This window comes from Colletotrichum costaricense (genome assembly GCF_030867565.1).
Source record: "Colletotrichum costaricense strain IMI 309622 chromosome Unknown Scaffold_3.1, whole genome shotgun sequence".
NCBI classification, from domain to species: domain Eukaryota; kingdom Fungi; phylum Ascomycota; class Sordariomycetes; order Glomerellales; family Glomerellaceae; genus Colletotrichum; species Colletotrichum costaricense.
In genome coordinates this window covers 1,025,448-1,037,458 of record NW_026848232.1, presented here as the reverse complement: position 1 = coordinate 1,037,458, position 12,011 = coordinate 1,025,448, and the positions used below count along the sequence as shown (strand labels likewise).

The 12,011-nt window shown below is 53.3% G+C and overlaps 2 protein-coding genes across 2 annotated transcripts; one reads left to right on the top strand and one right to left on the bottom strand.

The window, feature by feature from the left end:
• Positions 1 to 1,228: 1,228 nt before the first annotated feature.
• CCOS01_03156 (uncharacterized protein) lies at positions 1,229 to 1,532 on the bottom strand (the record flags this gene model as incomplete). Its single annotated transcript, XM_060451342.1, has 2 exons — positions 1,229 to 1,328; positions 1,471 to 1,532. The coding sequence occupies 2 exons, from the start codon at positions 1,530 to 1,532 to the stop codon at positions 1,229 to 1,231; spliced, it is 162 nt and encodes a 53-aa protein (XP_060317607.1).
• A 1,833-nt stretch (positions 1,533 to 3,365) lies between these two features.
• On the top strand, positions 3,366 to 3,839 carry CCOS01_03155 (uncharacterized protein; the record flags this gene model as incomplete). The annotated part of the gene is made up of 1 exon (XM_060451341.1): positions 3,366 to 3,839. One exon carries the CDS (start codon positions 3,366 to 3,368, stop codon positions 3,837 to 3,839), a length of 474 nt encoding a protein of 157 aa, XP_060317606.1.
• Positions 3,840 to 12,011: the final 8,172 nt, after the last annotated feature.

Sequence of the window (12,011 nt, the reverse complement as noted above, 5' to 3'; positions counted from 1 at the left end):
TTTCCCCGTTTGTAATAAGTGGCAAGTCTAGCAGGTGTTGATGGTGTGTGCCAGCAATTCCAGCGTGCGTCCCAGACTCTCAGGCCAGAGCAAGCCACTAACAATGAACACAGGTATCATCGTATACACGAAGTGGTGATGGTGTATGCGTGTTCGTGTACGTGTAGGTGTGTGTGTCTGTGTGTGTGTCTGCTTTGCCGTATCTTCTTACCGCACCTATCGCCTAATCCGAGTGAGCATGAACCTGCGTACCCGATTGCACGAGTTCGTGTTGTTCTACTTGATAGTATGGCAATTGCACACACCATGCCCCTCATTGCGGATGAAGTTGAAGGGACCTGCCCCTTGTGGCGTGACGACTTTCGTCAACTTTCAGTCACCAGACCAGGGCCAGACGGCATACGGCATTTCCCGTTGCGGACTATCCAGTGTATATCACCCAGAAGTAAGATTCTCAGGCACCAGAGTCCGAAGGGTAGGCCGTTGATTGAGCCTTGCGGTCATTGTCTGCGGTGCGTTCTGGGCGTTTGATGTGGTAGCCGGAGCAATTGCCATGCGACGCAAAATCAAGGAACTGCACCACCAGTGGGACAAGCTTAGCACCTGCAGTAGTTCCCCTCATGGATTTGTTACCCCATTGGGATGGCCTGGACGTGACCGAGGCACACCTCGCCGGTCCAACTGTCGAATTGCGTTAAGAAAAAGTGGTACGAGGGACTACCGTACTGTGTTCGTTCAGTATCCGTAACGACCTAAACGATTCATTCCTTCGAGTCTAGCCACTTCCTCTGCGGGTTCTTTACCTCTTTGGACGAGAGGCTGGCAACGTCAGGGTATGGGATAGGGTACATACGGCGGAATGACCGCTAGGAATTTAGGAGACTTTTATCCGCACTGGATTCCAGTGTGATCCGAATACACTGGCTTGCATGATAGACACTTGCAAGTAGGTGAGTCTGCAAGTGGGCTGTCTCTACCGGTCGAGGAAGTGCGATTTGCTTGTCAGATTCGTTCTAGTATTCAGGATTCGGGACTGAAGATTGGACGCGAATGGTGATTGAGTCCATGTAGAATGCAACCCCCACAATCGGCCGGTGGCACGGGCAGGAAGCCAGGCACGCCGCAAGCTGCAGACATCAGGACGAGCAGTGGAGGGCCGGTTAACAAGCAGAGACAGGCCAGGCATGTCAGCCACGTTTCGTCAGCATCTTGGTCGCAGATCACCCACTCACGACCGAACGTAGTGACCCTTTTTCTCTTCCCCCCCCTTTTTCAACTCTCTTCGTGCCTGGACCGAGAGGAAGAGGCGTAGGTCTGTGCGCAAGCAATGGTTAGAGAACAGCGGTAAACTGGAGAAGGGGAGGAGGTGGTGGTGGATGTTGGTGTCAGTCCACAAGCCATGGAGACGGGACGGGAATAGGTGGATGGGGAGAAGAAATGGTCAATCACCATGTGGTAAGGAGTACGCAGTAGAGTATTGAGCCAGAGTTGAGCGTAATGTGGTTGAAAGACTCGACTATCTGACGATACATGATGCAGGTAGACAATCGAGAGGGGCTCTTGGTAGCATTCGGGAATTTCTTGTCTGATCTGAGAGGGGCCAGGGGTACCTAACGGCATAATGTGGAGGTGCTGCTGCTGCTGCTGCACAACGCCACATGAGGAGAGCCACAAGTGGCGTCTGCAGATTATCACAAAGACGGTCAAGACGTTTGTGGAAGAAATAGTAACATAAGGTAGCCCACCTGCAGATGTTTCGAACCAAAAGATGACAAAGTCTGGTTCGGTGACACTCTGAGGGCTTTTCCTGGTGATGCGACGCGATGGAATACTTTGTAGATGCGTGGGAGGCGTTACAGTCTTCACATCATGTGGGGTCAATTGGACGATGATGATTTGCTCAGTCAGATTTTGGGGGTGGTAGAAAAGTGTGGGAAAGCGTGGGAAAGCGTGGGAGGGTTGGGGCAGCCCGAGGGCGGTGAAGCAGCGAGGTCCAGAATGCTCTTGCCGTGCTTTCCCGCTTGCCTTCCATTGTGTGCCTTGCTGCAAGGAACCGAGGGAAGGAAAGACTCTGACCCTTTTCGGCCCAATATGGGGTTAAGAATGACATCGCCCACCAATAGATCACTCAGAAGAGGGTAGGCACGGCTCAGGGACAGATCAATGCGGGGAAAGTCGAGAGGCACACACGGCACAGCAATACGGCAGGAGCGAAATAAGGCAAGAGAGAAGGTATGTAAGTCAGACCTCCTCTCCCACCGGCACTCGAAGAACTTGTGATGGCAATTGCGTTTCTGTTGATGCAGGTGGTTCCCGAAAGATAATTTTCAAAGAAATGGAAGCAACAACAGACGGAAAGGGTACAAAACAGTGAAAAGGAGGATCATGATCACCTCCAAGCGCAGAGCTCTTGTAGGTGCGGTTAAGTAAATGAAGCCGTGCCTTCCCACTCCGGCATCAAGAGAAGGTGACTGCCTTCGGAGCACCTGCCTTGGTTTCCTTGCATCGCAGCCATTTTTGGAGCAAGAAGGCAAGGACGCAGATGCGTGCCTTTCTGAGTTGAGTCAGTCTCGTAGAGTCAAGAGTCACGAGCCACGTTGAAACGTCAACAACGTCCATCTTGATAGGATTTATTTCTTCAATCCCGGGGGGAGAGGCGAAGCCCATGCACCACCACAATACACCACAGGAAACACAGGCGACGACCATGATGCTTGTCTTCCCCCCCCCTCCATTGCCACGTTTTACTTGGCCCCAAAACATATGTGCCAGCCGCCAAATCCCTGGCTTCTGTCCCGTGTCTGGACCGACTTGCCCTCCCGCTTCCCGCCTCCGCCCTTCAATACGCAACCATCAACGAACATCGCGAACTTAGGACCTAGAGCGCGAATACACGACCGACGACCCTCAACATCGCCTTCGGCCCCTCCGCCCGTGCACCATCTTGTTCCCACCGCTCTTTAGGTCTCCAACTCAATTGATCGACAACCCTTTTCATTACGCATAAGGGTGTCACCCAACGGGATAGTTATCCCACACCACCCCACCTACCTGCTCTCGGGTCTTCACCGTGTTGTTGACGACGGAGTGGGAGAGCATCTTTCTTACCCTGGATCTGCTAGGTTGTCAAGTGGTGCGTGTTACACTTCACCATCTGCGCTCCACCTCGTCGCCCAGCGCACTATACACACCCTTCTCAAGCAAAAGCCGCTTCGTCTCCTACGCTATCGGGCTGTGGGTGGTACATTGGAGGCCATTGTCGAGGCATCTAGACGTCTGTACCTCCTTTTGACGCTATTAAACCTCGTTGAGTGCCGGGGCCGGCCGGCCGGGGCCGTTCTTGCCGTGACGCCCGGTCTGATAGCATGGCGTACCAAAAGAAGTACTTCTTGGGCCGCTATGTCTGCCGCACCACCATCCCATGCCCGAACTGCTCTCTCGGTAGCAGCAAGACCCGAGAGCCTCATAGAGAGAGAGTACCTGCACACATCAAGGCGCTAGACAACATGGCATGGGAGTTTTCAGGCGAGATAGTATCATTTTTCGCGACTGGGCTGGAAGTCAACGGTGCCGGGTCATCTTCAACAGTCGTTGGGGCCTCGGCGACGATATCTTGCCTTCGCACAAACATCTTTGCCTTGCTGGCTCGGTTGCGACTGACGTGCATGGCAATCTCCAATGGCCCAGTTTTGGCCAAGGCTCTCTCAGCTCTCCACCAGCAACAGCTCCGGCTCCGAAGTATGGTTCCCCGGCACCTCTTCGTCGAATCCCGCATTGCGCTATCATCCCTGTGCACTAGGGTCGGCCTGCTTCTCAAAGCCCCGACCTCTTACGAATAGAGGACCTAACCTGCAAGGAACTGCCAATGGGCTCCATCGGAACGGGGGCCTTAGCATGCCATCAACTCCTGTCAGGAGGGCAAGGCCGCGATGTGTAGCTAGGGTTGATAAGGCAGGCCACCACCAGGCGAAGAAAGGTCGCCATTGGGTGAGCCGCTCCTTTGCAACCTATCATAGCCCACCGCCTCACACCACCCGCCTGCTGCGCACGAGCACCTATCCGTACTGTCGAAAATCTACTGTGGGACGACTCTCGATTAGTCTCTAACAAGTAGCTGTCGCCTGCGACTTCTCAGATGCAGATCCAACGTACGACGGGAAGACGAACAGGGGAAACGACGAGTCTAAGCCGCTGTTTGCGCCAACATATCTGGTCGGGCGGAGAATGCGTCTGTGGCTGCTCGACGAAGTGACTCTGACTTGACAGTGCTTATTTTAAACTTCAAATATCGAGAGTAGCTGCGATTTCGATAAGCCCGGACTCCTAAGGGAGATTGTGCTTATCAAAAGTATGGTTTATGACCGACAAGCCTCCGGAGCATTCAATGCCTAAAACTGTTGCTATTGTTCTATCACAACTCGTCTTTGAGACTGGTGACAGACGGACTGTGTAGTTTTGGAGGGGAAAAGGACAAGAAATATTCGACAGAGGCACTGGGACAAGCCATTGACAGCCCCCGTTATGGCCCATGCAACTTTAACGCCCACCCAGCGACGGGATGTGGCCGCGGTGATAGGTAGTGCGTGATGGGGTTCTTCGGCAGCAAACGAAAAAAGCAACGAGAGGCTTAATCATAGCGTTGGGTCAAACGCACGAATCCATGCTCCTAGCGGCGCGAGTGAGGAAGCGCTGACGTGCGATTACGACAGCAGCAGTTTGCGACTGAGTTCCACACAATCTATCAGCAGTTGCCCTGGTGCCGCTTAGTAGACAACCCGTTGGTATACCATGGCCGAGAGCATGAATGAGAGGTTCTCAAATGAGCACCAAATCTGACTTATCATTGGTGGCCGGCCAGGATATTACAGCCTTTGCCCAATCCAGAGACCTAGAGTCTGGGGTAACTCTAGGCCATCGAAGCTTGAACTAAAACGGACCGAACGACATGATGATCCGCAGATTCAGATGGCTTGACACTAACGACAACGATTAAATGAGGCCATCCAAAGGAAGTGAATGTTAGCCTAGGGCGATGGAACGCGACAGGCGATATATGGTACTGTTAGGGCTGTCAGCCTAGCCTTCAAGCTCACCCCTGAGAAATTGGCATTTGAGTTCAAGACCCATGGACTTGCGACTTGCGAAAAGTGGTCAGCTTGACCATGACAAGTCCAAAGCATCAGCCCGACTTTCAACACACGTCCGCCACTGTTGAAATATCTTGCAGATTACATGCCGCACTCGGCCTACATGGACCCCTTTTTTCCCAGCTTTGGTACGTCTAGAGAGGCGCAAGCTACAGGGGACAGCTGCACCGATCGAGTCAAGTTCTGGATACCTCACGGAGTAGCGAGGTGCTTGACGAAATCACGGCATCTCCATTATCAGACCCTCCACGAAGCAAGCCCCTGTTCGGAACACCACTTCGGATGCGAGCCGGTATGAGAGACGGTCTGCTTAAGGTATGGAGGGCTCAAAGGTCATGCCAATGTACCCCTTGCACGTCCTTGAGGAGGGTTGATGGCCGCGCTGGCTTAGGTGAAAACAGAGCTGCCGTGGGGCCCTGCTTGGGCATTGAGGATGATTGACAAATAGCATGGATTCCCCTGCCTTACCTTGGTGAAGAATTTGGTGCGGCGCGGGACGGTTGCAACCGTTCCAAGTTGTTTATTCCACCTTCAACAATCTACCCACTGCTTTCAGCACAGCTACGAATCGACTTCCCCATAGTGTTAGGTCATCTTCGCCGGCCAAGGCCCATCAAAGGCGCATCATCGATCATTTGTCTTCGCTGAGAGGCCTCTCATTCAATCAGAGGACGTCAAGTGTACTTTCAGTCGGCGTATATTCTTGATGAAATTCGACTTTATGGCCATGGCAATGTAGCCCAGACCCTACCAGCGACCCCGTTGCGATTCTGCAAGCTGGCAACGATGCCTTGTCCTGGGGAGACGGGAGCTATTCGTTCCGATTCGTGACAGCATCTTGAGCCAGAGAGGGGAGGGCAATTTTCATCTGACAGGGATCGAAGAGAGGTAAATCCCACAAAGCCAGTGCTACATTTGTTTGACTCCTCTCGTGGGCTTCATGGAGAAGAGCTCCAACGACTGTAGGCCCCCTGGGCGATGTTGAGGCAGTGTGTCAGTATGTATGAGGAGGGCTAAATCCTAGGGTGGCTAACAAGACATGTCCATTCCGAGCTGCACTCTTGAAACAACGCGGGCCATATTGCAGCCCTCTTCGGTGCCAGGCGGCGCATGAGTACAGAGTAGTCACCGCCATAGATGATGACAAAGGGTACTGCGGTACTTAGGTCCCCCAACGCCAGGGTGGGAGAGCAATCGAGTTTGTTTCTTGGGGGCTAACAATGTCGGCAAGTCTCCAACGAGCAGGGGCTTGCAACCAGACTGGGCCCAGTGATAAGAGAACTAGGGACGAGATACCAGGGCGGTCAGCACCGCAGGCTCAAGTGGGCAAAAAAAACAGCGTCGGCTACGGTTGGCCTGACCCAAGCCTGGACTGTGGCCTCTCCATTTGCACTGCAATGGTTTGGCAGATGTAACTCCGGCATGCAGCTGTCGTTGACGGCTCTTGTCGAGACCACGCGTTTGGCGGAGTATGCTGCCACAGACACCCGGTGATTGATGTGTTTGAATGTAACCAGACATGGAGGGGCCATGTTCATATGAGGGGCGAAGCCTCCACCTGCGAAGTTGACGACAGCATTGCAGTCGTCGAAGCGGTACGTACGGCACTGACATCTTAACAACTACAGATGGAGATCAGGAGGGGCACATGAGGGGACCATTGGTAAGCTCATGAGCGCTTTTCTTCTTCTTTTTTCCTTTATCCTAATCTTTCTTTCTATTTCAAGCTCAAGCTCAGGGACAAGCCTTCTCCATAAGAGCTTGGAATGTGGGCGTGCAGCTGCCGGGCGTCAATAACCTAGATGCTTGTTTGCTGGGTACGGGACCTGTCACGATAAAATTTCCTTCCGTTGCGGGCTGATCGAAATACGCTTCGTCAACAAGAGCCGCTTTCCAATGGGTTACCGACGCGGCCTCGAGGCTTTGCAGAGCTTAAGACTGGGGCAACAAACCATGAGACGACTCAAGAGTCAAGGGACGCCTGGAAACTCGAAAGGCGCGAAAGGATTTACGTAGCACATCGGCTTGGACAACTAGAAGACGCCGCGAAGTTACGCTACTCCACGGGGAAGGCGGATCACGATCAAACAAGGACAAGAAGCTTTCTTGTCTGTCATCTGGCATGCGGGATGCAGTCTAGTGCAGCTGCGACAAGCTTGCATCGATAGACGGGCTGAAGGACGAGGATGCGACGCAAGGAAGAAGCATTACGCTGCGTAGCGAAGGGCGGCTGCGATTTGGCAGCGCTGACATGACATGACGATGCCACACGTCTGCAGATTCCTGGTCAAACTCTAAAAGCTTGCGGTATCCGTAGAGAGTACAGACTATCCATACAGTCCTGCACAAGGAAGTGGGGAGGAGATGAGCCACTCAGTTTTGGCAGGCAATCGGATTGTGGCGGCAACAGACATAGGGCATAAGTCCCGACTCCCAAGAGTTTTGTGGGCAGAGCCCTTCCAACAAAGTGTGGGTTGAGAGGAGAAGGTCGATACGCATTTCAGAATCGAGTAAGGCGGTGGTCCAGTCAGTGAAGGATTCGATCGATACCTTGCCGGAATCTACACTTTGTGACGAGCCGGGGCCGAATCTCTCCTCTGCGGCTGTAACATATCTCATCCCTCCCCACCGGAGTTTGTGCGACCATGCAGTGCAAAAGGTGGCAGGCGGCAGGACAGAATCTTCACACGAGGACGGCATCCTCAATTCGGCCTGAGCTGCAGATGCTTACTTGGACTGTCATCTTTCGCCTCCAGTCCTCTCGAGACGGCTTGATCACTAGCTTCACGGGCTTGACTGAGGCGCACTACGTCAGTCTCAAAGCTTACAACATGTCATCCATCCACCATCCTCCAGTATGCCAATACTCCCTCACGAGTTATGCTCTTATTGCTCCGTACACACATCGATAGAACGAGCATCGAAAAAGGGAGCATCAGGTCGACACATGCAACATGACACACCATCCTCGCTCTTCACCCCACCACCTTCGCTACCTGTCACTGCGGCTTCTCATGCCGTCTCCATTCTCTTGGACAACCCTACCTAATACCTTATCCTGGGCCTGGGATGGGTCGGCAGCACTGAGCAGACAACCACCACGACGGTGGTCAGGGGGGTGAGAAACTGGTCTTCTTTTTTTCCTCAGTTTGCGGTGGAGGAGACAGAGAGCGAGCAGGGAGACAAGTTACGTACCTCGAGCAGAGGGACAGAGTGGGAGAAGAAGAGACACTGAGAAGAAAAGGTGTGTGCCCCAGAAGCGGCCAGCTCGGAGCCAAAGGGGGGACCCCGGCGACCATGGGCCTGCAGTAGGCCCGCATCCCTTTTTTTTGCCTTCGGGTGCGGATGCTCTCCCACCCCTGCCGGAGGTTTGGTTCTTGGCAAAGACTTTCTCGGGCGACACCCCCCTTCCTCTTCCCTTTCCGCTCGTAGAGCCCTTGTCCCTGAAGGCGAAGGTCTTTCGCTAGTAATGGCTTTGCAGACAGACAGCTTCAAGGTCTCTTCCGGCGGAGGTCCTACTCTGTAAGCCCTGGCTGTACCTGTCCTCCTCGCCTGTTCCCTGTCTCATTCTCTCTCTCTCTCCCTCTCTCAGTGTCCGAAGTTCCAGCATTGTACCTACAGGCTACGCATACTGCGTCTGCTGCTGCTGTTGTGCGCTGAAGAAGTGAGAGATTGAGCACGGGTTGGCGGGCTTTGGAGGAGGGGGGGGGGGGGTCGGGAAACAGGGAAGGCGGACTTGGCCCCGAAACCGCGAAACATGTCTCCTTCTGCTGTCTCTCTCATTTTCTCGCTCTTTTCTTCATGGCTAAGCCGGAACGAAGGTTTCTGCCTGGTTTCTCGGTCATTTTTCTAAATTGGCTCCTTATCTCCTTGATATTCGGATGAAGGATGAGTGAGAGAGTGAGAGTGAGAGTGAAGAAAGAGGAGAGCGTAACGAGATTGGCAAGCGTTTTTTCGGCCTCTTTGTCTCGTCTCCGGTCGCCATTGGGTGAGAGTTTGAGTTACCAGAGTTAACGGCTTACTTTTCGGTCCTCTTCTCCAATATGCCCCGACGGTCTTAATGCACCGGTGCTATCGGGCAGCTCCCCTCTCGAGTCTTCCCATCCACAGGTGCGCGCGTCGCGTTCTCAATGGGAAACGACGAGTCATTGTGGGGGGAGGGTTTCTGGGTGGATCATCTACTGCGTAAGAGGAAGCAAGAGGAAGCAAGTACGTACTCACGTACAGTACTGTGCGTCTCGGTTGTGGTTTACAAAGTATCCGTACTGCGAAGACGACCACGACGCCAGCTTGAATGGTATTTCTCCCAATGGATAGGCGTGGGCTGTAGGAGTGGGCGTGGGCGGAGGGGTGCGTCGACTGGGAGCTGGAGGAGCTGTGCAGCTTGGGAGTGAGAGTCTGGGAGAGCTCTCTAGGTGCGTAGTGCGCAGTACGCAGTGTGGTCTACGGTCTACGGTCTACCTTACCTTACCTTGACTAGGTCGACTGGGTACGTACCGCATCTCACTTTCCAGCCCCTGGCCCCTGGATCCGGCCCCGGTGAGTGGCAGAGACCAGATGCAGAGAAGAGAGACACAGAAACAGAAACAGAAACAGAAACAGAGACAGAGACAGAGACAGAGGAAAGACAAGGAGCAGACAGGGGGAGAGCGAGCTCTGTAGGCTTGCAGGTACCTGTTGAACGTTTCCCACTGTCCTGTCTTGCCTTGTCTCCTCGCACGCCCACACCACACCTGGGGGGCCTGGACCTGAACCCTGTGCCTGTTGACCTGCTGTACCTCGCCTTTCGAGAAACGACGAAGACGACGACGACGAAAAAAGAAGAATAACAGGAGACAACGGCGTGGGACAAGACTCCAGTCTGCTGCGTAAGGTAAAAAGTGAGTTATCAGCTTTCCGCCCCCATTCAGCCAGGACTCTCTCTTTCCCTCCACGCCTGTGTCTTGGTATCTCCTCGCTTGGGATTTTCTTTCTGCTCGCTCAAGAAACGACTTGTGGGGGGGGGGGGGTTCTCGTCACTCCTTGCACTTGGACGAGGTCTTGCTGCTCACCATTACGACGTTCTTATGGAGCAAGGTTGCGACCGAGTGGGCGGGATAGGGACGTTGGTACGGGTACGGATACATACTGGCAGTTTTTTCACCTCGATCCATTTGGTATTTATTAGGCACGGAGAGAAAGTGGGAGAGTTTCTGTGCAGAGTATCCGCAACTCCGAACTCCATGGGTATCTGTACACACACCCAGTGAGATAGCGGCCTCAGCAAGGTTGGCAGTTGTGGGGATAAGTCTCTGACGTTGTTGAACGGCCACAGCAAGTCGGGCTTCATCGCCAGATTGTTTTTGAGTGAGAGAAAGACAAAGAGAGAGAGAGAGAGAGAGAGGGAAAAGAGACTGGCTCAGCCAAGGTACGCAGAGAGAACCAAACGCCTTCGGTCTCGGTCTAGCCATGAAAGCCACGATTCCAACATACTGTATATACTCCTAGGTATCGTGCCCGTCTCCACCAAAGGGGCCAGGAAAACCGCAGAGGACGACTGTCATTTGGAGACAAGATACAGCCAGACCGGGACGGACTGGAAGCGATGCAAGGCTACCTTTTCGTAGTAGTCAATCATTCTGACCATGCATTTCACGACACCAATGAGAAAAGGCTCTCTCCGCATACTACCTTGAGTTGGGCACCACTTACACCGTCGCTTCGCTTCGCTTGCTTCATTACACTCCATTCGCGTCCTCGATCAAACGTTCGACTGGCAGCCCGTGAACGTAGTCGTGTACTCCATAGTCTAACTATGGACTTTTGTTGTTGGATCAAGGGTTAGCAGCTTCTCTCTCTCTCCATCTCTCCCTCTCTCCTTCATCCATGCGACGGCCGCCCCGTCCCATCCATCACCGTTGCCTCTGCTACTGCCACAGTAGCGTTTTTGGCTCAGCAACTGCGACGGCTAGTCTAGATGTGTGTGGTTCTTTTCTCGCCCTACCTCCTGCTTTTCTCTCTGGCGTGGCAGGATCAACAACCACATCCTCATACACACAAAGGAAAGGAAACAACCGCAACGTTGGTGCTCACTTTCTTTGTTGTAAAAGAAAATGCCGCCCCGCCGGCTGCCCGCGCAACGGTAATCGAAGCCGCAACCGCCACGTCGGCCGCGGGAAGGCGAAAAGCCTCTTGTTGAATTGTGATATTATGATTGACTCTGCGAATACGTTTTTTTGAACTACTACTTCTTCCTCTTCTTCTTCATCTTCTTCTGCTGCCGCTGCTGTTTGAACCGACCCTTGCCTTGCCTTGCCTTGCCCGTATCTTTACTGGCCATCACACTCTTTTGCTGTTCCCGGTTTCTCGTGTGGTTTCGATTACTACATTCTCAACGTTACCTCGACTCACTCTTTTCTCTACGCCTACGGTTTGGACAGGGGGCACATCGTCTTCTCATCGTGGTTTTCTCGCGTCTTTTTGGGAGCATGCAGTCTGCCATCACGCACATTTACGCCCGCTAAGAAAAACCTCAACCCACCCTCCATCACCGGCAGTCCAGTCATACCTTGCGTCAATCGTCTGTCCTTCGCAAATCGCTTGACCGCTGTCGACATCTGGGCCCAATTGTCTGTGTGCACATCACATCGCCATCTACGCCGACGCCATCACACACATCACACAGCACATACACACACACACACACCTTCTTTTGATTCTCCAACACGTTCAACAACCTTGTTCATCATCTTGGACCCGGACTTGGCTGGAGCTTTTCGAGATCTCCTCACTCTCACTCTCTCTCGGCCCCCCTCCGCGTTATCCCACCTTTTTGGGACCTCTTGCTGGCAGTTTCTTCGAAGCTTTCTCCCCAGCGACTGTGCT